Here is a 26,406-nt window from a genome sequence, read left to right as displayed (position 1 = left end):
AACAAGTATTTTACAAGAAAGGAATTTCTAGGGTGTTACAATGGGTTAGTCTTTGGAGCTGCAATAACTAGGTCAAGCTGTGTAGATATCCCCCCCATTCCCTCCAGAAGCAGCCAATTCATCAACATGATTAGAATTGTGTCTAGAATTCAATGGAATAGTAACCGGGGAAACCCTAGGTATTGTTTGATTGGATTCCTTCAAAATCGAGCCAAAATTGAGACCATGAGCTGTAGCAATGGCCTCAACATCACTACACGGCAATAAACCAACTGAAAGATGAATTGTTCCGGGGATTGGAGAAACAAGTTCATCCACTTCATCAATCGTATTTGGTGTGAACGATGTTCCAAAGTTCCTCAGATTTTCGAAAAATTTGTCTATAGGAGCTAGATTATTCTTATTAGATGTATTTTGATGGGGATAAGTAGCTGATTTCTTCTTTTTCGTCATTGTTAACGATCTCAAGGAAGAAAAACCATCAAAATCGAAGAACCATGGAAGGAGACAGAAGAGAGAAAAGTCTTTGTCTTACTAACCTTTATTCAAGGAGGAGAGCAATGTGACAAAATCAATCTTTTTTTTTGCATGTACTTGGAATGCGAGCAACAAAGCACCGTCTCAGCTGCAATGAAGGATGGACAAACTATCATGTGGCAAGATGAGGAAGAGATTTATCGCACAAGCAAGGCTTAGAGTTTGGTGAAAAGTCTCAAATGGAGCTTGGAGGCAGAGAAGAAGAGGAAGAGACTACATGTAAATGTAATCACGAACAACAAGAATATCATTAGATGGAACTCTATGGAAGAAGAAAAAGAAAGACCTATTGACTGCCAAAATGACATGTTAGAGATCTTTAACAACATGAGCTCCTTTTATTGTATTAATTTAGAATTTAGATTTAAGATTATAAGGAAGAGCTAGGTTTTGTATGTAAAAAAAATAAGTTTACTATAATCTTTAATCTTTATCCTTTCAAAAATAAAACGGAGTAATAATAAAATAAATATTCCAACTGATATCCAATTTTATACCCGAACCGACCCCACCTAATCCAATTCCGGGTTTGGGAACCCAAAACAAAGTCTCGTCCCCCCTTTCTCTCCAACTTCTCTCTCTTTCAGTCACGATTATAGCGTAAAACAAAGAGGAGGTCCTCCACCTTGATTGTCAAAATCTTCACTCAAATTCATGAAAACCCCAAAATTCAGAAATCTCTCTTCTTCATCAACAACAAGATCTATAACCTCAGCCTTTCCTTCAACTCTCTCGATCTAAAACCCCTTCCAGCTCGCAAGATCTGAAAACCTAAACTCTTCCTGACGCGCGTGCCAGTTGCGGGGATGAGTGGACGCCGCCCTTCTCAGCCCGCTAGTCGCGCCATCAGTGGTCCTTCTGCTAAGTCAGCTTCTCTCTCTCTTACTTTCTCTAATTCTCTTACCCAATTTATCTAGTTTTGATGTTAATTTGTGATTGTTTTATTATTTTATTTCAATAGGAAAGTAAATATGAATGAAATTAATTTTGTTAAGGGTTTTACACGAGGAAAAATTACAAATAATTGATATATAATCACTTCTACGAAGTATTATTATTTAATTAATCAGAGGGTGATAAATGTTTCGTGTTTTCGATTGTGTTAATTTGAGTAGAATTTTAGAATTGAACTTGTTCTTTAGTTTAAGAGTTGAGGTTATAGGTCAGAATGTTCTGCATTTACGAAGGAGTATGTTATGAAAATGAGTGTAGTACAGATGCGAATGTTGAGATTGATAAAGTTGCGTTATTGTTTATTTCCGAACTTGAATTTGCTGTGTTTGTCAGTTCTGCAGGAGCATCATCACCTACTGTTCCTCCGAACTTTGGTGGAGCAGATTGGTCTGGTCATGGCCCGGGCTCTAAGACAGGTTCTCTATCAGGGATTGCTACACAACCGCCTCAGACTTCATTGAGCACGAGCGCTGGTGGCTCTGCACTTGGATCATCACAGCCTTCATGCAGACCTTGGGAAAGAGGAGACCTACTCAGGCGACTTGCCACATTTAATCCAGGGAATTGGTTTGGGAAACCAAAGGTTCGTACCTTGTGTTACTAATGATGTGCCTTTGATTTTAGCTTTCTTTCTATTGTCATGCAATGTCACATGATGTTTAATGTGTTATACTTACTCTCTGAACTATAATTGACCCTGCCTTTAGAATGTTATTCGTTCACTCGTTTAATATCATTTTGAAAGGACACTTTGGTGTTCATATGTTAAGGGGTTTTTGGGACTAATTTTTCTTCAACATTGCTTTTGGTACTGTGATAAATCCTTGATGTTTCACGCTTGAAGTGGTCTGGACCTTGATTGCAATTTGGTAAATATTCGACCCAATTATGGCCCAAGTGGATGGTTTATCTCATGATTGGTGTGGCTTAGGCATAATAGGATGGTAGTGTTCAAGAGTAAGTAAAAGGGCAAGTGCCTAAGGGTATGAAAAAAAAGGGCAAGAGCTTGATCGTTTGTTGATGGTTAAACTTTTAGACAACAGTATCTTTTTTGTCTTCTGAAATGTGAGACCACTTAAAGATGTTATTTGTGTTTAAGAGCTTCCATCAATTGGTCATATGCACAAATTCAACTTCAATGTTCAGAGTGAGATGACAATTTGAACTGCTGAAGCTGACTAGTTGCACAATTGGTGGTGCAAATTGTGCAACACAGGCATTAATGCACATTTTAATGTATGCACAATTATGCACCAACATCATTGCAGCTAAAATTTGGATTTTCTTTAGTTTAAGTAAAATGATCTTAGCCTTTCCTTTGCAGTTACCAAGGTCTCATATTAAAAATTTATTTGGAGATACCTTAAGTAGTAGTAGCCACCCTATAAAAAGGGATGTATTAGCTTAAAATCAGACTTTAGATTATTGAGAAAAGAACTTGCCAGCTTAAGAGTTGAGCATTACTTTTCACCTCTGAGTGCTTATGCTCCTTCCACATCAGATCATTTTTTACCTTGTTTCATCAAACTTGGTGATTAATAAGTTAATGTTTTACCCTTTTATTGCCTTATCTTAATCTTATCCTAATTTCATACAACCCTATAAATAGTATTCTGAAGGGACAAAATTAAGAAATTTGGAAGTTTCCTTGAAGATTTTGGATTATATTGAGACTTCTTTTTCCAAGACTAACCTTTATTTAGGTGAAAAGACCAATTCCTAGAATAAGCCAATCAGTTACCTAGTATGTTCCTCCAATTCCAGTTTCTAATTGTACATAGGTGCAAGCTGCAAGTCTACACCCTTAAAAGCCGATAACTAATTGGCTGTTAGAGAGTGTCCCTTTTATTTATTTATTTTTTTTATAGAAGTGGTTAGGGGAAGCATAAATTTGAATACTTGTACGAATAATAGTCTATAACAATTCCAAAAACATGATAGAGTATAATGATAATATAAAACTCATTTAGCATATGGAGACATGGAGTCCACAAGGATCACATCCCACTTATATATGGCTCAACATATGATTGATTAATATAAGTTGACCCTAAAATTTCTCTTGATATCTTAAAATCCATTCATGCGTGGAAGGACCTCATTACAACTCATTTTTAGAGCTTCTTTACGATGATCGGGAATGCTTGTGTGTCAAGCTATGTTACTCGGACACGACATTTTTGCCATCATACCCGGGTCACACAAATCAGGTTATGATATCCGTTCCGGACTCGCCGTCTAGCTCTCGGTTACGGCTATGTTGTTTTGAAGCGGGGAGGAAGATGGAGTCACAATAGCCATTGAAGAAAAGAAGCTTCTAGAGAGAGTAGAGAGTAGAGAGGGAAGAATGAAGAAAGCAACCATTAAAGAAAGATGAAGGGTTTTAAGTATTTCATTATCTTTTTTTTATTATATTGAGGAATAACTCTTTTTTAAAAAGGCTTTCCGATTTCCGAAGAAAGCGATGTAATGTACATTTATTTTTAAAAAGGCTTTGGGGTTCCCCGAGAAATTGGTACAGAAAAGCTTTGTGGTACTCATTTTTTTTTTAATAATAAATCTGGTTTGGCTTCCCAAACAAGCTTTCATAAGAGTTTATAATGTTTAAATTAAATATTATATTATTTATCTTAGTTATTTAAAAGTTATGTATCAAAATTTATTGAATAAATATTGACTCAAAAGATTTTTGATCTTTGCCAAATAAAAATAAATAAAAACGTTTTTCTTATTGATGTTTTTTTTTTTCCTTAAAAAATTTATTGCTGTCTCCGTACCTGAGTCCAAAGTTAAGACGGTGTCCCCGTGTCCTAAATTTTTGAAAATGATGTATTGGACACTCTGATCCGTACCAAAATCGGATACCCGTACCCGTGTCAATGTAACATAGGTGTCAACTATGCTCACGAAGATGCTCCCTGTGACGCTTGAGTCTCACTCCTTTTTAAGTTAGGAGATTAGAATAGTTGACGAAGGAGAGATCATGTATAACTTGTAATCCGCATCCTATGACTTGTGAAGTGGCTTGAGAAAAGGTTCATGCTAAAGAGAGGAAGGGAGGCAGTAGGCTTAGGTCTTGGCTTCACATTTGCATTGCTGCAGGTAGTTCATTATACTATTTGATAATGAATTTCATATTGGAATTCCATGCTGTAGAGAGTAATTCTCCTTCTTCTTCTTCTTCTTCTTTTTTTTTTTTTTTTTTCCATCTTATTATATATATAAAAATAAGAATGCTGAAGATACTTCTGATTATTGGTAGACTCTTTTGCGGTAGAAGGTAATGCAGGCAGGCTACTGATTTTCTGAACTAATAGTGTTTTTTTGTGTGTGTTTTGTTAAATTGTAAATTGTAAGTCTTTCATGTGTAAATGCAGGCTGCTAGTTCATTAGCTTGTGCCCGTAGAGGATGGGTAAATATTGGTATTGATAAGATTGAATGTGAGACGTGTGGTGCAAGCCTTAAATATGTCACGACTGCTGGCTGGATGTCTTCTGAAGGTGAATACTTGTTTTTAGCTTTGGCTTTGCATTTTGTTTATCTATGAACTGCTTTTATGATGCTTGAAATATATTTGTGAGGGAATTCAACAATATCTTTGGCTATTTAGTGTCAGTTTGGAACCTGTGAGAGAACTATATAAACTGCTTCTATTAATTTGTTCCTTATGCGTGCCTTTGATGAGGTCAATCTCTGGAAAACTTCTGGAATCTCTGTAGATGATTAATTTTCAATCTGTTAGTCTTTCACAAGTTCTTTATTTTTTATTTATTTATTTATTTTTTTAAATTTTTTTGTTGAGTCTAGGAAAGGTTTCTGCTTATGAATGTTTTTTATTTTATTTTTTTATTTTTTAAAATTATGATTTCTTATGGTTATATGGAGTACTTCTCTAATGAAGCCTCTTTTGGTGGGTTGACAAACTTTGCTTACTTGCTTTTTAATACGAAAACCATGAGAAGAAAATAAAGCAGTTGCAGTTGAGTTGTTCTTAATTGGCATCTCACAGTAAAGTGGAATGGATTGCTGAGTTCGCAATGTTGTTTCATCCATTGTTAACAATAATTGTTCTGAAATTTAACAGCTGAAATATTGTACTTCATTTTTTTTAATGGACACTTTTTGATTTTGGATACTATTCGGAAATTGTACTTGGACTAGTTTTGTGATTTATAGCTATGAGAAAACAATCATGTGGGATCTTGTTTGAATTGTCTCAATATATGTTTTATTAATATCAAATATTTACATGTTCATAATTAGAGACATTAACTGTTAAAATTGTTTGTTGGCAAATGTGATAAATGAAATTTGTCAACTAAGAAGAGAGGAAGTAACTAATGGCCAAGTTTTTTTTTTTTTTTTTTTTTTTTTTTCCACGACGGACACAAGTGGTGTGTTTTTGAGCATTTGGGTAGCAATATGCCATATGTATAGATTGATTTGGCCTTTCAGCCAATTATATAAGTGTAAGTCTATAACAAGCCAACTTCGTCGCTTGTGAGCAACATTTCTTTCTTTATTTAGAGGTGTAACGTGGCCTGCACCTAGAAGCCCTTATTGTTTTTTTTTTTTTCGTTTTTCTCCTCTCATTTATGGAGTGTGATCTATTTGTTATAGGAAGTCTTGGTTAATCATCTATTTTCATTTTCTTTGGGTTGGGTTTTTAACTAATAGTGTTAGTGGCCTTAGTAAAGTATCTAGAATTTGATTACCTTAGAAGATGAAGATATCATTCATGTATTTTGACATGTGAGATCTAGCAGAAAACCATTCCTATTCTGACATTTGTACTGGTGCTCTTTTCCACATCCTTTCCACTTTCCAGTCTCCTGCCAATTTATTTATTTTATTATTATCGTTATTATTATTATTATTTTTTTTTTTTGTTGAAATCTAAGATTTAAAAGTAAAGGCTATTGCTTATTTCGTCTTTTTTAAGCTGTTTCAATATGTTGTATGACTTTGTAACTTTGAGTTTAAGGTACCCTAAGTGGGAATACTGAAACCTAAACCAGTAATAGCCAAAATAATTTTTTATTGTCTCCAGTCATCTGCAAGTACATTATGACAGCATTACTTTCTAAGCAACACAACTGTAACTTGCACGTTCCTTTACGAGAGTGAAATTATGCTATTGAAGGATGAACCTCTAATGTGAATAGGAAGAGGCGAAGAAGTAAATTAAGGAGCAATTTTGAATTTTAGATGAGAATAATAATGGATGATTATTTTGAGGTTTTAAGAAAATACTTATTTTGGGACAAAGAGAATAATTTATTATTACTTTGGTAGGATTTTGTTCTTTAGGATATGCTTTATTCAGAATTCCATATTACAATGATAATGCATTAACTACCTAAAACCTAGTCAATTTATAGCTGCACTTGACTATGGCGTAATTCACGCCACCATTATTCAAAATTTATGGACATCTAATTTTGAGTCAAAAAATATTTGCACATTCAGTACAAAATATCTATCAATCAATCAATCAAAGCCTTAATCCCATAAGTAGGGTCAGCTACATGAACCAAAAGTGATTATTTTGTAGTCATCCACAAAAATCTTCTTCCTCCACCCCTTACGATCAAATACCTCATTCTCATACAAATCCATATACTTCATATCCTTCCTACTCCTTCTGTGTTTTAATAAGTGTTACACTTTTCAAATCCGGCCGTGCTTTAATAAGTGTTACACTTCCTTTTTTGGCAAAAAGCTACATTAAAATATTATATCTCTCTCCTCTCATGGTCCCCACCCAAACCTACTACTACTTTTTTATTATATCTTTCCTCTCACATTCATTACTTTTCAATAAACTATTAACCCCACTATCTTTCTTTTATAATTTTTTAATACTCAACTACCCTACTTACCTCTTACTTTATTTAAGTCAATTAAATTGCCTAAAACTATGTGCCGGTCAAACTGTAACACTTAAAAAAACACGGAGGGAGTAAGTCCTTCCAATCAAGTCATTTACGGTCTCTCTCTACCTCTCCATGATCCCACTCTTCATACCGGTGCACCTTGGGTCTCCGTATTACATGCCCGAACCAAAGCAGAAGATTTTCCTTAGTTTGTTTGCAATGCTTGTGACCCCACTTTCTTGCGAATAACTTCATTTTTGATTCTATCTCTTAGAGTGTTTCCGCACATCCATCTTAACATGTGCATTTATGTAACCTCCCTTTTTTTTAAGGTGCTCCTTAGAAGCTCAACATTCAGTACAAAAAATATGCACATTAAATCCTTATCATCCTTCTCATTTTAAAGAACTTCTCATTTGACCCTATATGTAGAAATCCAGTTGTATTGTTGTTTCCTTAGGTGTGATTAAATTATTGTGCTCTTTGCCTTAACAAATGACATATTGTTGTGCTTTACGTCTTTGGATTTTGAAACTTTGTCTCTGTTGCTTAACATCTGTGAGTTCTGCAGCTTCATATCTCTGATTATACTTTATCTTCTCATCACCTAGGTCTTTTTAAAGTCGCGTTATTGTGTCTCAGTTTCTCAAATATCATAATAAATCACTTTGTTCTATGTTTTCAATGAAGCTGATGGTGCAGCTGAAGAGTTTTCCAAACAGCTTGATTCAGGACACAAGGGAACCTGCCCTTGGAGAGGAAATATCTGTCCAGAGAGCCTGGTGCAGTTTCCTCCAACTCCTCCATCAGCTCTGATCGGAGGATACAAAGATCGGTGTGATGGGCTCTTGCAGTTTGCTGCACTACCAGTGGTAGCTGCTTCTGCAATTGTGCAGATGCGCATTTCCCATGGGCCACAAATTGATCGGTTTCTTGCTAACTCCGTTAACTTTTTGATCGGGGAGCCAAGCATTAAGTCAGAAAATTTCTCAGGGATGGATCCCTCTAAAGAAGAGGCGTTCTCTTTATATTCTCGTGTATGATGTCTTTAAACCTACTTAATTTATTGGACAGTATATGTTCTACTATTTGTTTCCTTACTGTTTCTTCTTCTCTAAATATCTTGTAGGCACAAAAGCTGATAGCCTTGTGTGGATGGGAACCTAGATGGCTTCCAGATATCCAGGATTGTGAAGACCATTCTGCTCAATCTGCTAGAAATGGGTATTCTGTAGGACTGTCTATGAAATGTGGTCATCCTAATGATCCTGGTCCAAGCAAGAAAGCTTTCTCAAGTACAGCCAAAAAAGATTCTGGCAAGAATGAAGTTATGGGTCCTGAATCTAAATGTGAGTCTAGGTCACCGTTGCTGGATTGCAGCTTATGTGGTGCTACTGTGAGGATCTGGAACTTCATTACTATTTCTCGCCCTGTTTGTGTACTGCCCAATGGCGTTGAGATCCCTGAGACAAGTAAAAAGATGGTTTTAACTCGCGGTGTGAGTGCAGCCAGTGGAATCAGTGGATGGGTGGATGGTGATGGCATGGAGAAAGAGCAGGCCGAATACCATGATGAAGCTGCTACAATAGTTGAGGGAAAGCTCACGTCAAATGCAGCTGTTGATTTAAATCTAACTATGGCTGGTGGCTTGTTATCAGGAAATGCTCATGTGCCTGAAATCTCTCAGCGATATCGTGATGTCGACTTAGGGAAAGATCTAATGATTGGACAACCTTCTAACAGCGAGGTTGGTGATCGTGCTGCTTCCTATGAATCGCGAGGACCGAGTACTCGTAAACGAAGCTTGGATGAGGGTGGAAGCACGGTAGACAGGCCAATTTTGAGGATGCAACAGGCTGATAGTGTTGAGGGATCAGTTATTGACCGTGATGTTGATGAAGTTGATGATGGTAAGCAGTATCTTGCTGAGCCCTCAAAGCGTGCTCGTGAGTCTGATGTTATTGAAAGGTGTGGGTCTTCATTTCGGAGAGATTCATCTGGTGCAGGCCCTAGCAACTCGCAAGGCATTGATATTGAAGTAGATGAAAGAAGAATAGATGTATTACCAGGAAATGATGAAGTTCACCGCTTTCCTGCTACTAGAGATTCAACACATGCATCCTCCGTTATAGCAATGGATACTATTTGTCACAGTGCAGATGATGATTCCATGGAAAGTGTTGAAAATCATCCTGGAGATGTTGATGATATTAATTTTCCTTCAGTGGCCATGGATAAGAATGCTGATATGATTGACACTTCAGACCTAAACTATAGTAATCAGGCACAACAAAGTGCCTGTTTTCAACCAGCGGCTGCTCGGGCTGGTGGAGAAATAGGTGTAAGTAGCACAAATGATGACGACGAAGTACTGAACACAGATACAGTTACTGCGCCAGCTAGGGATGGCCCTAGTATAGGAGTAAGTGGTGGAAGTGTTGGGATGGGTGCAAGTCATGAAGCTGAGATTCATGGGACTGATGTTTTTGCAAATAGGTCTGACAGTGGTGTTGGTGATGTGGAGCCTATAGCTGAGGTTGTTGAAAATCAGGGACAGACCGGTGAGTTTGCCCCTGAACATGGATCCAGAGATGGTTTTGTTGAGGTGATGAATAAAGAGGATCCTCATGGAGATAGTCAAGACGTTGTATCGCGCTCAATGGGTAGGGCAGATAGTGGGTCGAAAGTTGTTGGTTCAAGGAAAGCGGAATCTGTAGAAAGTGGCGAGAAGAATAGTGAGATGCAAGTATTAGCCCAAGAACCTAGTGTTCATCCTTCTCTATCTTGCAATGCTATTATGTATTCAGGCATTGAGGCGTCCAAGGAAGAAGTATCTCAAGGAGGTAAGCAGTCACCTGCTGACGAGGGTGCATATCCAGAGTCAGATTATATGACGACCAATGGGACAGGTAAATTGTGGTGTTCTTTTAACCGTGGTTTTTCATGCTATTGCTCCTGGAAGTCTGGAACCATAAGTTAGGACAAAACTTTTTCATATCAGGCATGCATGTGAGGTTATTGATCTAACCCTAAGCTGTTAATTCAGCAGCAGGCTCAAATATAAAATCACGCTAGTTTAATCAATGTTTCTTTTTCCTATAAAATTCAGGGCCTGAGGCAGATTTGGTTTTCTCAATGGTGTCTACTTAAGGATTTTGATATAGTATCAGTTCTTTGTGAGTGTTTAGGTTGTCATGTTTTATTTTCCCCTTTTACTTCTGTCTCTCTACCCTCATTTTCTGTTTGTTGACAATGTAATTGAATAAACTTGATCTTGGTTGTGATTCTTGTGAAATGTATCTTGGAGATGAAAGAGCAAAGATCAGTGAAACAATTTTTTTTGTTTATTATTGTTATTTTTTGGCAAAAATGGCCTCAACAGCACAAACATGAACTTTAACTAATAGTTGTAGCAGCACAAATTTCTTCATTAGGCGCACAAAATATCATAAATGAAACTTGGTACTAGAGATTCAATCAGAGACGGGGAAGGGGAATATTTAATAATTTATTATTATCAAAAAGCACCTTGGATTGCTTACCACGATTGACATGCGAGAAAGTTGATCATTTAAGGTTACATGGGTCATAATAATCCTTAAGGATCAATTTTAAGATCAAATATAGCCAAAAAAAAAGAAACCATAACGCATCAATTTGGGTGCTCTAAAATGCCTTAGTTAAGGGCTTGGGGTCTATTGGGAGTTTTGGACCATAAGGGCCAAATTTGAACTCAAAATTGGTAAAAAAAACAATAAATATTAAAGATTCCCCATCTCTAGTAGAATCTCTGGTGCATGATTTCATTTATGATGTATCGTGCACCTAACAAAGAAGTTTGTGTTTCTATGCCAACTAATCATAGTTCATGTTGCTACGTGCCCGTTGTTAAAAGTTCAAACCAATTTTGCCTTATTATTTTTATTTTTTCAGCGCTAATATATTGTCAGTTATCTGGAAAACTTAGTAGCTACTTCTGGAGCTTTCAGCCTTTTTCCTTGTATACATAATTTCAAGTTTACCTTTTAGCTGATATAGCTATTCCCGGTCAATGCATGCAGGGCCTCCAAATGGCTTTCCTTATATACTTAATTTCAAGTTTACCTTTTAGCTAATATAGCTATTCCCGGTCAATGCATGCAGGGCCTCCAAATGGAGCTAGTAACTTTGAAGGTGCTGAATTTGATCCAATTAAGCATCACAATAGTTTCTGTCCTTGGGTGAATGGAAATGTTGCTGCAGCTGGTTGCAGCACTGTTGCCAGTTCCTCGGCTGGTGTTGTAGCTCTCTGTGGCTGGCAGCTTACCCTTGATGCTCTGGATGCTTTTCAATCCCTGGGGCAGATTCCAGTTCAAGCTGTGGAATCCGAGTCTGCAGCATCACTGTATAAGGTATGTCTCTTGCAGTTTACCATTGCAAATTAAATAATTGCTACTTCCTCTGTTTTTGAATAGTTGCAACACACTTTTTCACGGTATTTAAGAAAGGTGGGGTTTACATGATATAATACACTTTAAAATAGGATTAGTGGTTGTTAGGAGTGTAATTTAGTGGGTCATGTGCTTTAAATGAGGGAAATAGTATAGTTTTTCACTAAAGTAACTTTCCATTTATAGTGTGTTGCAAGTATTGTGACATTTCCATTTTAGGGAAATATTGCAAGTATTAAAAAACGGGGGAAGTATTAAATATTGCTGATGTTGTTAGGGAATAGGGAGCATGTATATTGACGCCTACTTTGCTTGTTTGTTGGGTTGAGGCTTTGCTGTATATATATGTTCTTTGCTGGTTTGTAATTGTTATGATATTTGGGTTTACTGTCATCTACAATTTGCTCAAGTCCGTGGTTATTCTCATAATATTCGTTGTTTGGTGTTTGAGATTGTATAGACTGAAGTGCAGCTTTCTTTGTTTGTACTCCTGTGTTTTTTTTTTTTTTTTTTTTTCAAGTTTTGCAGTTTGACCGGCACATAATTTAAGGTAGTTTAATTGACTTTTATATAACAAGATGTAAGTGAGGTAGTTGGAATATCAAAAAAAAAAAAAAAAAAAAAAAAAAAAGAGTAAGAAACGATAGTGTAGTTAATAGTTTATTGAAAAGTGAACGATGAGAGAGGAGAAAATAAGTTTTTTAAAAAATAAAGTTGGTGTGGGGAACTTGAGAGGAGGGAGTATTAAAATGTAGTAGTTTGCCAAAAAAGAAAGTGTAACACTTAAACTAAATGGTTGATTAAGGCAAGTATAACACTTTACAAAACAAAAAACGGGAGTATCTAAAATGGAAGCTCTGCTAGTTTTGGCTTCCCGTATGCATGTCTAATTTTGCTGCAAACTACTTCCTCTGTTTTTTCCTTAGTTGTTCCACTTTGACTTGGCAAGTTTGCCAATGTGCAACTTTGACCCTTAATATCTTTCATCGTGTAATTATAAAAATGGTTTTTGAAAATCTTTATTGAGATGAATCTGATAAGATCCAACATAAGTTTGATTTTATTACATATATATAGCAAAGGAAGGTCAAAGTGAAGTGGATGAATACTGTTGAATAGGGTTAAGGAACAACTAAATAAGCCAAGTAAATTGACGTCTTGTTGTTTCATAATTGGAAATGCTATTAAATGTTTTGCCTTTTCAGTTATTGAAATATTCTGATATCAGCTTAATTATTTTCTGTAGGATGATCACCTAACTTCTAGCCATAAACTTGTAGCACACAATTCCTTCAGCAAAAGCCGCGGGCAAAGTGGAACTTGAATCTTAAGCACAGCGTGAGTTATGCTTATGCAGGTAAGCTCACTGTGATACAGAAGACTGTTCTTCATGATTATGTAAGCTCTAATCTCACTTTTATGGTATAGTTATCAGGGTTCTTGTGCTAGTGACTCTCTTGTAAAATCTCCTTCATCTTTTCTCTACTATATAATAAATAATTAAAAAAAAATGACCCCTCATAATACTTAAGTAGCAATTGACTCAAGTGCCTTCTAAATCATCGCCAATGATTTTTTATTCTTTTTTGGTGCAAAATCACCATGCCAATGATGGATGTTCTTGCAATCAAAGAGGGGTACTAAAAGTCTAAAACTATCTTATATCCCATTACCAAAACTTGATGCCAACAATAAGGTTTATACAGGAGAATGTTTCACACACTTAAAGCCTAGCCTGCTCACGGAGTCACGGTCCATCTTACCACCCATTTCTATTAAGACGCCCAAGATCTGTCTTTGTTAGCAGCAACTAAAGTGTCCACTTTTCTATTACAGTTTATGAAATAAAAACATGTTATATTTTTTGTTTGTGCTTTTGTTCAACCACATTGTGATTTAATTTAGTTGGAGTTGTGATGTAATCCCAATTTCTGGTGTTGCTTTCATTAAGAGTTTTAAGACTGTTCTATCATATACAAGTTTCTAGAGGTCCTGTCATGCTGTCTACTTGATGTTGTGGATAGACATAGGAACCTGAGGGTAGGAATCTGATGTGTATAGTATGTGTTTTTTTATTTGAAATTTTGTGGTTTGTGTGATTTATCGAGTGGTTTAGATGTCAACAGCATGGGTTGGTTTAGATTCTAATGGCATGGGAAGAACTAGGTGGAAGAGTGTAAACTTTGTAGATAAGAAAAAATCATCATGTTCTCTAGATTTTTGCACAGGATTTTGTACAGAGTATACAAGTGAAAAACTAGAGGAGAAATTGAGTGGGGGACCCAACTCTAAAAGATGAAATAAAGAGAAACTTAAAAAAAAAAAATCATTAATTAGCAAGAAATGGAGTACAAACATACAACAGCCCACCACTCACCACTGAAACCAAAGGATACTATCAATATCTCCCATTAATTTATTAATAATCTATATATCCAGCAGCTCCCCAGCTTTAAGGATTGGTGGAAACAAAGGACTTGGTGGAAACAAAGGACTCTCCATCAGTTTAGGTACTAAAACGATCAGATTGTGTCTATTCATTTATGAGCAAGTTTCTCATTTGATCAGTATGTCTACAAGGAACTTTAAATATAATATCCTTGAAAAAGCTTCAAACTCCATACATTTCGTACTGATGTTTTTGAATAACATAACATTGCCTCATTGAAGCTTTTGTTGTAGAGTATACCTTAAGCTGTTTTTTTTTTTTTTTTTTTTTTTTTATTTTTATTTATTTTTTTTTTTTTATTTTTATAATTGCCTCTTGAGCATACTTGATTTCTTGAATCTAAAAGCTTAATTTTTTTTTGAAGCAAATTGAAAGCTTAATTAGAATGGTAAATATCAACCAATTTACCCTCTATTGTTGCTTGAGGGCACAGTCCCCGATCTTCAACCATATTTTAAAATTATCAATAAATCTTTATCATGAATTTGCAAGGATATATCACCACCAATATATTCCTGAAGCCGTGCTTGAACTCAGTTTAATTGAGTTCTAGAATGTTCAATATTGTTATGAGTATCTGGAAAATCTTATTTATACAATAAACCCACTTTAACCTTTTTGAACTTTGTCCACAGTTTCTTCGTATTACCTATTGCATTTTGTATTACCAAGCATCAGTAACTATAGCCTCAAACTTTTTATGGTCTCATGAAAATGAAAAACTTGAAAGGTCTCCCTCTGTTATTTTCAGCTGAAATGATATGCAGTCAAGTTTAATTGCAGACTGTCAATTTTAGTAGCTATTCTATTATCTCCCATCCCTTTAATGTATCTTAGGTAATTTAGTCATCTTTACATTTATAGGGAAATTGCTCTTTTTAATTATACAACCCCATTCACAAAACATTCTTTCCTACTTTTTCTTGCATGAACCCCATTAACAAGTAACACCCCTATCCTTCTTATATTTTCTTACAAATGACCACTTGTACAGTTGTACTATTGAAGAGACCTTTTTTTTTTCTTGGCCATAGTCAATGTAGACTTCTGTAAAGGTTTGAAAAAAGTGAAATTTTGAAAATTGTGGATAAATTTAGAGAGATGGAATAAAAATTAGTAAGGTGTAAGAAAAAGGCAGATTAAGTACAGTGAATAGAAAGGTTAGTTATTGTAGGGTAAGTGAGGTACATTAGAATTTAGAACTGGGTAAGGGATAAAAACAAAAAAAAAGCAACTCTAAACAGAAAGTCGGTAGACCAAAACAAAAAAAAATTCAAACGGAGGCAGTGAATTTTTATGTAAGAACGTAACTGAAAATCTCATTGCTAGAACCACGTACTGTGCATGAAAGGTACAATATGTACTTTATTGTGCAATTTGCTACCCATCTATATGTCATGCCTAAGACTACTTAACTCTATCTAGAACCCCATGACCATAGGACCCCCACCTGTATCTTAATCCTTGTAATCCTTATCCATTTCCTGCTGTAAGGCCTCTAACAGGATGACTTGCCAAGGATGTGGCTCGCAGGGGTTGAACTTGGTTGTTTGGAAGGTGGCTATTCTTGCCATCTTATCCTTGAATTTGTCTGCGATCTTGTGTTTCCAGAATGAATGGTTCTTCTTACGAAGGGTTGGTCTTAGGTTGCCTTTCAAGAAAGATGACAGCAAAGTCAATCATAGAACATCACTTGCTAGGAAGTTTGTGTTTGGAGTTGGAGTGAACAATTTAATTTCATTCACAAAGCTCTTGCCATACTGTATTGAGTATTGTAGAGAGACTTGATGTGCTCAAGTTAGTTAGGTGTTCCCCCTGCTGTTAAAGAGATTTAATGAGATGGAATGCAACTTCAAAACAAATTATTTTCTTATAAATCATTCCTTCCTGTCGTGTTCTGAGAATTCATCTCGATAAAACTGTCTCATTCTTGGTGACTTTTTTCTGTCTGATTATTGACGGAGTTCTTTTGTGGTATCAGCGTTGCAGATTGATGCCCTATGCTATATCCTGGATGCTGCTGCTGTGATATGGAAGATTCTCACAGGTAGCAGAGAAACCTTTATGTAATTTTCTGTTATTATTCCCATATTGGAGAGTTTTATGGTTATAGTTTATTTACAGATATTGGCAATAAATATATACACTCCTCAGGTATACAGGAGTTTTTTCAGTTACTCTTGTTTGATTGATTGAAAAAATTATGTAGCACTAATATTGCAATAACTTATTTCTGGCCGGATATATAGGTTTAATTAATGATTATTACTTTAGATAATTTGATCCCCTCCCAACAAAAATGCCAACCTTCTCTGGATAGCTCTCTGTTTCTTCTTATTGTGCCATGTAATCATATCATCATATTCCCTCCCGTTTTATATAATGGTCACACTTGTTTTTCAACTTGTCAATGTACAACTTTGTGCATTAGTTTCTCCAGTTATGTATTTTTAATTATAAAATTTGATATTTGGAATAAATAGATTTGAGATGAATCTAATAAGATCTCTAGTATTTATTATTATATATATATACACCACATAGTGTTTCAAAACAATCTTTATATACCACAAAGAATGGTCAAAGTGCAGTTCATGAATACTAGCAAAATTCAAATTGTAAACATTATCTTGAAATGGATGTAGTAAATTGCTAAAATGACATGCTTTGTATCACACTAGTATTAGTTCATTTCATACACATCAAATTTAAATTTTAAAACAATTGTAAGGTTTATCAATTACCATTGAACAAAGGGACTAAGAGCACTGCATTTAGGCTTAACCCAACTAGAATTAATCTAACACTCGCAAATTGACTTAACTTGCAAAAAATATAGCTGAAACCTTCTATATTTCACAATAGGTTAAACTATCTTTGACTCAACTTGTCAAACAATGGCCTAAATCCAATCAGATAACCCAATTGTCACTTTTAACATTACTTCATTCATTTTTAATCAAATGTAACTAATCCGTATATTTTTAATGGTTTCCTACGCAAACAATCACTACTAATATTTTAAGTTACACGGAATCTAATTGTAAAAAAAATTAAATAAATAAATTATAAAAAGATGCATTGAAACAAATCTACAACAATCTATCTATCAACTATTACTAAAACAAAACATATTGATGTCATTTAAAAAAAAAACAAAAAAAATTGATGTCATCAATTTTCTAAAGTGTTTTATGTGCCAAGCTCTTATTAAAAACTAGGTCACCCGTGCGATGCACGGGTTTCACAATAATTTATTTTTCGAATTTTCTAAATTTTGTTTTCATATTTTTTTTTAAGTTCAAAATGTTCTTAAGTTCACTTAAATTGACCTCAACTATGCTAACAACTCCTATAAGGACTCCAACAACCTAATATCAACATAAATTTACCAAAATAATAGGTATCCATTTTAAATCAATTACCTAAATAATAGTTATTACCTATTTAAAACTAATTAAAATTTTGTTTCAAAAAAATTAGCATTTGAGAGGGAAATCTTTTCATGAGATGGTGCCACGTGTACAACTTTTAAAAAAATGACATCAGCGGTTGCTATTTTAGTATTAGTTATAGATTTCCCTCCAAACTTGAATATGATGTCATTATTTTTTTTGTACTTTTTTATTTATTTTTTTTTTTACCTTTCATTTTACTTGCTAGAAATTAGGACCAAATAGGAATGAAACTAAAAGTCCAAAACTTGAATTTTGCATCAAAATTGTTGTATACTTTGTACTATTTTTGGATATTCCCAATACAATAATATTTAATAGATGTAGATATTGTTTCTTTGGCTTTCGGGGAGACTAGAGGTACACGTTGTGTACCAAAATATATTGTACACAAATCTCTCATTGGTGGAAAGGGATTTTTTATTTTATTTTATGTGGGCCATCCTTTTTTCATTTGAATTTCAAACATTATTTTTGAAATTTTAAAGTTTGAATTTCAAATTTAACCTTAACCCTTCAACTACCTTATTCAATTTAGTTTATAATCTCAAAATTTTTTGCCTACCTTTTTTTTTCTTCATTTTTCTTTTACTTTTCACTTTGTTAGTGATAAAACATGTTCTCTAAACGTGAGATAGAAGTTTCAGATTGACGTCAATGACTACGTTTGTTTTGGGTGTTTTTTGGTCTCTCGGGAGAGTTACGTCACCAAGACTGATTCCACGCGGTCTGTACCTGCAAAACACAAAGACTCCGGTTGGTAGGAGCTCCGCCTCCGACGATCAAGTTAGTATTGGTCGCAAGAGATGAAAAGGTGCGGAAAAGGTAAAAGTGAGATCTTCTCGGATTCCGAGATCAGGTGTTTTCTCTGATATGAGAGAATGTAGGTATGTTGTAATAAATGAATGTGTCCCCAAAATGGGGGAAATCTCCCTATTTATAGGATCATTGGAATATGCGCTCATTAGGTCATTCTGACCTAATGGGCTGCGCTGCTTTTGCAGCTTTTCTCGGGAATTGGGCCTTGAAGGCCGTCATTCATTTTGTCATCTGAGGCTGACACATGTCAGCTAGGGATTGGCCCATGTTGGACCTATCTAAGAATGACAGGTGTCCCTCTCTGATTGGGCCATGTGTTTAGGAATTTTTACCCTAAACATTTGCCCCTCACAGGGGTGACATGGCAGGCCACGGGGCGCCTGTGACATGCGTCCCCCTATAAGTGGTGAGCAGTAACAAACGGTTAACCTTCGGTTAAAGTGACCGGGATGCCCCCGTTTTAACCCTTCTATAAATAGGGTTTTACCCCCTCCTCTCCCATCTTTGACCATTTTACAAGTCTAGAGAGAGAAAGAGAGAGAGAATTTTCTGGAGAGAGACACTCTGTTACCGCCTGCAGCTACTTTCCAAAAAATTTTCCGTCTGCAGCGTTCGTGGACTCAACCGGCCACTGTTGAGGCAATTTTTTCAGAGTTTAATCAGAGGTAACCGTCTCTTCTCTTCTTAACTCTTTCAAATGTTTTCCGCTTGTATATATAGTTTTTCAAATAAAATGGATTCTTTACCGACACACACGACACAGCCTAGGTCTTTTAGCCGGTCTCCTGGTACGGTTGAGTCTAGAACTGGGGGTGCCGTCTCTGGACATTTGGACCTGCTTTGCTCATCCCCGAATCCCTCCGTCTCTGTGTCTATGCAGAACACGATGGCTAGAGTAAAAAAAAACGGCTACCAAGCCGAAAAGAAGGCGTGCTCTGGAAGTGCCCGCCGATGAGATTACTCCGGATGAGGAGTATGAGTGATCTGAAGAGCAAGCAGACTCTTCGCTGGGTGGCACCCTATCTACCCCAAGTGACAGAATCTTAGAACAGGCAGACGGTAAAGGACCCGCCTCTGCCTCTGTTAAGAATGATTCGTATCCGGAGGATGGCCTAGAAGCCTCCAACTAGTCTGGGTCCGAAGCTTCAAGCTCTGGTCAAGCGAAGGCTGGCTATGAGGTTTAGCAGATGGCAAAAGGCCCGTCCATGTCCAAACCCACCGAGGCGCACATGTCAGCCTTGGACATTCAGACCCTAAAGTCTACCTTCAAGGCTTTTAAAGACAAGTATACCATTGGAGCTGATTGGGTGATTAACGTCCCGCCTGTGTATGCGACTGTGGCATGGGATGATGACATTGAGAACGCCGACAATTATTTCGGCTGCTATGAGACTGCGATCAGAGCCGGTCTCCGCTTCCCTCTACACAGGGGAATCAAGATAATTTTGAGGGGGTATGAGTTAGGCGTTTAGCAACTCACCCCCAACTCATGAATAAATATACTAAGTTATATTTCCGCATGTGAGTTCCAAAACATATAGCCAAGTTTTGAGGTTTTTGCTCATATGCACTACATGAGCCGGGCTCTAGGCGGATAGGGGGCGTGGTATACTTTGACCACGCACCTGCAATATATGATGACACTAGACAAGCCGTCTAAGTGGATTGACTGGAAGGAGAAATTTTACTTGATCTCCTCGCCCTCTCTAGGCCACAATCGGTTCCTACGCCGGTACAATAAGGATCCGGCTTTGCTCGAAAAGAAGTGCACCCTCCCTCGCATTCTGTCCAAGGCTTGGGAACAAATAATTGAGCGGGGATTTTTTGAGACAACCACCACCCCTTTGGATGATGGGAGTCAGATAATCGTAACCGAGAATTGGGTGCCTTACCCGAACTTTCTACAAGATGAGGCGTTTCTCTTTGCCTGTGGTCTGAATACCATGTTTGAGAGACGTATGTTGCTTATCCCGGCTGTCATTGTCTTGATTGTTTTAAACAAACTTTTTATAACATATCTAACCAACCGGTTTCCTTTTGCAGAAGAAGCTCTAAGTATGGTGGACGTCAATAAGACGCCTGCTAAATTCGCTGCTCTACTAAGGAAAGAGTAGCTTGAAAAGAGAAAGGCGGCCTTGGACGCCAAAAATGACGGGGTAAGACCCGCCTGTAATGCTTTCTTGCATTGACTCAAATTATTTTTATTTGCCGGCTATAACACTTCGCTTGATTTGCAGAGTGGCAATAGGACTATTTCTTGCTCCATATCTAAGATGCTCAAACGTCCTAGGGATGAGCTAAAGAAAACCCTAGCTAAGGCGGGGGAACAAAATCCCTCCCAATCAACTTCTTCTGCCCAGCAAATCCTACACACCCCACAACCGGTGGCAAAGCCTGGCTGTGCTGAAGGCCTTGAGCGAAAGCTCGGGATCGGCTGGGAAATTGCCGGACGCCTCTACGGCGTCGAAGAGTGGCATGCTACTCAATGCTGCAACCGGCAATGCAGCGGCTGGGGAAGGGGGAACTTCCCAGCCTAGAGAGCAAGGTAAGACTAATTGCTTTGAACCTCCTTGGCCGCTTGACTTTATGCGAGTCAAAACTCGAGCCAGCTCGTCAGGAGATTCACTTAGCAACCGGCTCAATATAGGTGCCGCCTATGCTGCCTTTTCACCACGTACTTCTTATGGTGCAGATGCCTCTACCAGCCGGCCTAATGTCCAGCAGTTCGCCAAGCGAATGCTAAGGACCCTCACCAAGTCAGAGAAGGACAAGGTGCCTCGGCTGCAGGTGGTCAACTTTGATCAAATACTGTCACTGCTGGCTGAGGTAACTTAGAGTTTATCTCAAGTTTTTCCCGTTTTATTATTATTATTATTATTATTATTATTAAAGCTCAAGAGTTGAAACAGGAGGAGCTGATCAAGACTCTGATGGCTGTAGTGGAGGAGGCCAACACTAAAGCCACCAACCTAAAGCCGGAGTTAAAAAATGCCAAGTCTGATTTGAAGGCTTTGGAGGGGGCAGACAAAGAGAACACCCAGCTTAGGGACGAGAACAGCCGGCTCAAGCTTGATATCGTTCATATGAGGAGCGCGCATCAAGAAGAGAAATCTAAGGAGCAACACTGGCTGGTGGCGAAGAACGAGAGAGATACTGAGGCCCGCCTGAAGCTGGCTTGGGATCTGGTCCATCCTAACGCTGACTGGGAGTAGTTCAACCTGAGGTATTAGTGTGCCACCGAGGTATACGATGCCGAGCAGCTAAACCAGATGGCGCCGCCTCCGTTCAAGGAATGGGCCCTTGCTCAAGGCATTGAGATTGCCTCAGACGAGGAAGATGAGCCAAATGATCAAGCTCCGGTTGACCCTAATCAAGCTCAACCTCAGCAAACTGAAGCTGACCTCCCGCCCAACCAGACCTAGATAGTGCCTCATCCCCAACAGCCCTAGGCTTTAGCGGCAATATGCCAGATGTTTTTCTCCGGCCTGCGTGCCGTGTCGTTCTTTTTACCGACTGAGGAGTCGGGTATTTCAACAATTTACTTTTGTCTTTGTCCGAATGCATATCCAATAAACATTATCGCCCGGCCATTTGGTCAGGTTAAGTTTATGAAATGTGCCGACTGAGTCGGTTTTGTTCAATTTTTTTTCCAATTTTTCAATTTTTGCATTTTAAATCTTTGTATAAATATATACTTGAATTTTTGCCTAACTTATTAATAGCATGCGGCAATTAACAAGCCGGCTGTACTTGCCCTTAGGCGGCTGTGTGGTTGGTTTCAAAGTTTGATTGATTGATTGACTAGGGAACTTTTGATACTTTATGGAGTATGAGATGTTCTTAAGTCAATCAATCACACTAGTGTTTGCCCCAAACCAAGTGCACAACCGTCCACTAGCAGAAGCGGATTAGCCATTGGCCCAAGCGGTATAAGTAGTTATATCGAACTATTTCCCACCGTTTGCAATCCAATTATACTCTATGTCCGTTTTCCCCATTGGGAGGACTTGTATAATTTCGGAAAATAATCTAAGTTAGAACTTCGACTGGTCACCGGTTGATGTTTGTAGACATCTGGTTCTCTCGGGCTTGGTTTTTCTTTTTAGATTACTTTGGTTAGACGACTATGAGTTGGCCAATTAGGCCATTCAATTTCGGCCGTCTGCATGTGATTATAGAGCAATGTGCCACCCAAATGGGAGATGCTCTCTGCGACGATTCCACTCGGATGGGCATCGCCGGACGCCATACTCATGTTGGAGCAGACGAATTTATAAATTTAAATATCATCCGGCCTTTGGCCTCGTGTCTTTGCATGATGTTTGTTTAGCCACTAAGTTTTTAAACTTAGTTTATATTTGGGATTTAATAGTGGACCGTCTGTTCATTGTACAGGCAGCACTCAGACATTCCGCATGCATATAAAGCAATAAATAACAAAATTGGAAACAAAAAGAAATTTTTCATTGATAGGCTTTTCATCTACAAAAATTTACAACTCTTAGAAGTAGTACTTTTTTAAGTTATCTACATTCCAAATTCTAGGTAGCCGCCTACCGTCTGGGGTTTCCAGGCGGTAGGTGCCGTCTCTTACTTCTTCATAGATCCGGTAGGGACCTTCCCAATTAGGAGTTAACTTTCCCTTCACATTGGCCCTACCGGTTGTCTCCATTTTACGTAACACAAAGTCACCCACTTTCAGGGGCCGTTTGTGTAATCTCTTGTTGTAGGCACGGGTCATTCTTAGACCATAAATCTCATGACGCAAGGCGCCATTGCCCTTGCGTTCCGGAGTGAGTCCAATGCTAGCCGCATGGCCTCCCAGTTTTCCTCTTCATCGTATAGTATGACTCGTAGAGTCGGCTCATAATGCTAGATGGGCAAGACGGCTTCAGCACCGTAGACCATGAGAAATGGGGTTTCACCGGTTGCCCTTTTTTCAGTTGTCTGGATAGCCCATAGGACATGAGTTAATTCTTCTGCTCATAAACCACCAGCCCTTTCCATTTTCTTTTTAATGTCGTCTGAGATAAGTTTGTTGAAGGCTTTAACTTGGCCGTTTGCTTGGGGTCGGCCAACTGATGCAAAACAATGTGAGATTCCTTGATCTCCCAACCAATTTTTGAGCTGAGGCGTCTCAAATTCAGGGCTATTGTAAAAAACAATAGGCATAGGTACCTCAAACCGGGTGATGATGTTCTTCTAAATGAAAGAGATGACATCCTTTCTGTTGATGTTTTTGATTGCGTCCGCAGCCACGAGAATGTACTGTTTTCCGCCTGGTGCAGATGTATACTGTCCCAAGATGTCCATGCCCCATTTAGCAAACGGGACTGGGCTATGGATTGCTGTCAGGTCAGTGGCCGGTTGATGGATGAGCTTGCCAAATCTTTGGCACTTGTCACATTTTCTAACCATATCCATGACGTTTGACTTAACACTACTAGAATTTCCGTGATTTAGGGACGCTTTTTTACGATTAATTTTGACGCTGAAAGCGTCGAAAATTTTTCTCTCGACGCTTTAAAAAAGCGTCGAAAAAACCTGAGTCGAGAAATTTGCTAGACATTTAAAAGCGTCGCAAGTATCGACGCTTTTTACTGTCTAAAAATTTATACTAAGCATCGCAACTCTCACAGTCGTACTAAGTCAAGTTTGATCAATTGACTAGACTTTAGTCATTTATGATTGATTAATTAATCAAATTACCAAAGTCCTTTAGTCATTAATTAATTTATTTAACTCATTCACAAGTCAAACAAACGGTTAGGGGGAACACATAAAATATGCACAACAAATAATGCACAAGTAGTCAAATAGTCCCAATATGATGCAATGAGTTTGCAATCTAATCATGGCTCTCGTTCTCTAAAGTTCGAGATATGGGTTAGTCAAAGAGGGTCCATGGTTATGAGTCCGGATGCACCGAGCGGAAGCCTTACCTTTGGAAGGGTTGGCGCGTGTGGATGGGACCCCGCGAGTTAAACTCGCTTCCATGGTTTGGTGAATTCAACAAACTCAGACGTACCCTTTGTTGCCAAGAGCGTTCGATTGGGTAGATGGAGCGTGAATCCCCAAAGGATTATGGACATATGTAGAACACATATGGGTTTCAGAAAAAAGGGAAAAACTCAACCAGGAAGTAAAACCAAGCAAACAGTACTAGAAAACTAGTCAAAACAAGAAGGTAGATTTCTGGCTCAGTATTGGAAGAATTCAGTGCGAGAAAATAGCGTCTGTCGCCAGACGCTGGCACTGTCACTAGACGACAAGACTGTCGTCAGGCGACAGCGCCATCGTTTGGCGCTGACGCTGTTTTCTTAGCGCTACTTCCTACATGCCTCGGCAGCTTTCTATTCTTGGATTTTCCAGTTTTTTTCGTAGCGTTATTTTGACTTTAGTTGTGAAAGATATTTCCTTAATTTCCTAGGTGTAAAAGTCCTATGTTTTTGACGCATTTCAGATGGTCTTTCCAATGCGGACCTTTTTATGCATATGCCAATAATGTCAATCAAAGTTACGCACATGAAATACTTAGAACTTTTCGAGTCTCATCCACTCATTCTAAATCATTGCCAAAATAAATTTTAGGAATTAAAATAGAAATCCGTCCCCAGTGGAGTTACCAAAAAACTGTAGGGAATATTTCAAGCATCTCACACTTGAGCCCCATGATGTGTGTCATAAATGGCACACATTTGACGAGCATTTAGGTCATTTCTATTCTCTTTTCATTGCTTTCTAGCTTAATAAGTGCTTAGTTTTATGCTTTGTTGCTTAGTTTTACCTTTCTTCTCTTATTTTGTAGCTTTTGTGCTTTTCGTTGGTTTTCTAGCCTTTTCTTCTTTATTTGCTCTATTTTCGTGGTTGTAGGTATTGGAAGAGGTTCGGGTCGTGATTTTGGTGATCCATTATGGTGGAAGAGGCTTTAGGATCAAGTTCATGGAGTTTGGGAAGCTCAAGATGCAAAGAAGTGGAAGTTCCAAGTCTTGGTTCTTCTCTTGTGCTCCTTTCAAAGGAAGTGTGTGCCCTCAATATTAAGCCTTAGCTACTGCCTACCTTGTCCTCCATCACCATCATAAATCATGTGTGCACCCCTTGAGCTTGAAGAGTTGAAGATTTGAAGAAACCCAGCTGAGTGCGGCCGCACGCGCAGAATGTGCGGGCGCACACGAGGGATGTGCGGCCGCACACCATGGTTGTGCGGGCGCACATCATGGTTGTGCGGGCGCACATCCCCTGTTGTGTGGCCGCACCAACGTGGGTCTTTTCCGATCGGATTTCGACGATTTTCTCTCTCTTCTTATACCTATTTGAACCCAATTTTTGTAAGAAGTTTTGATAAGAGAATTAGATCATATTCTTAGCTTAGTTGAGAGCTTCTCTCTCTAGATTTAGGGGTTAGTTTTAGGAGTAGATTTTAGAGAGAGAAAGTGAAGAATTTCAATGGTGATTGAGAGATTGAAGATCCTATGGTGACAATTGTATTGGAGATCTACTCTATTATCAATGAGCATTTCTAAACTCTATCTCATTTATTGTTTTGTTTAGTATTCATGTTTAGATTGTTGATTTTGATTAGATTTTGATGATTTGATGATTGATGTTTGATTAGAGTAATTGTTCTTCTTTAATTGTAGATTCTTTGATTGTAGATTGTTGATTTCTTTAGTTGTTGGTTGAATTGATGATGTTACTAGAGTAGTTGTTTGGTTAGGGATTTGGTGAAGCTTGTATAATGTAATGAATTGATGTAGATTGGGGATTTTGATGGAGTTGATGATGTGATTAAATTGGTTAATTGATTATGTGCATGTGTGTGTTTGATTTAGGCTTGATCACCCTTGTTATTCACACTAGATTGCATTGTAAGTTCACATTGATA

General features: G+C 37.7%; 1 protein-coding gene across 3 annotated transcripts; it reads left to right on the top strand.

The window, feature by feature from the left end:
• The first annotated feature begins 1,093 nt into the window (after positions 1-1,093).
• Positions 1,094-16,477, top strand: LOC145574724 (uncharacterized). Of its 3 annotated transcripts, XR_014098157.1 has the most exons (9): positions 1,094-1,402; positions 1,825-2,074; positions 4,869-4,992; positions 8,059-8,405; positions 8,498-10,277; positions 11,512-11,759; positions 13,045-13,155; positions 14,241-14,308; positions 16,229-16,477. XR_014098157.1 is itself a non-coding variant. In XM_081632574.1 (8 exons), exons 1-7 carry the CDS (start codon positions 1,344-1,346, stop codon positions 13,120-13,122), a joined length of 2,886 nt encoding a protein of 961 aa, XP_081488700.1. In that variant the 5' UTR covers positions 1,095-1,343; the 3' UTR covers positions 13,123-13,155; positions 16,229-16,477. The 3 variants fall into 3 exon arrangements, 1 of the variants encoding a protein (XP_081488700.1); XR_014098158.1 differs by lacking the exon at positions 14,241-14,308 and having other exon boundaries at positions 13,045-13,196; XM_081632574.1 differs by lacking the exon at positions 14,241-14,308 and having other exon boundaries at positions 1,095-1,402.
• The last annotated feature ends 9,929 nt before the right edge of the window (positions 16,478-26,406 follow it).

This window comes from Chenopodium album, chromosome 13 (assembly GCF_948465745.1).
Source record: "Chenopodium album chromosome 13, dcCheAlbu1.1, whole genome shotgun sequence".
NCBI classification, from domain to species: domain Eukaryota; kingdom Viridiplantae; phylum Streptophyta; class Magnoliopsida; order Caryophyllales; family Amaranthaceae; genus Chenopodium; species Chenopodium album.
Note: the sequence above shows the minus strand (reverse complement) of the source record. Positions and strands in the feature narration are given on the sequence as shown.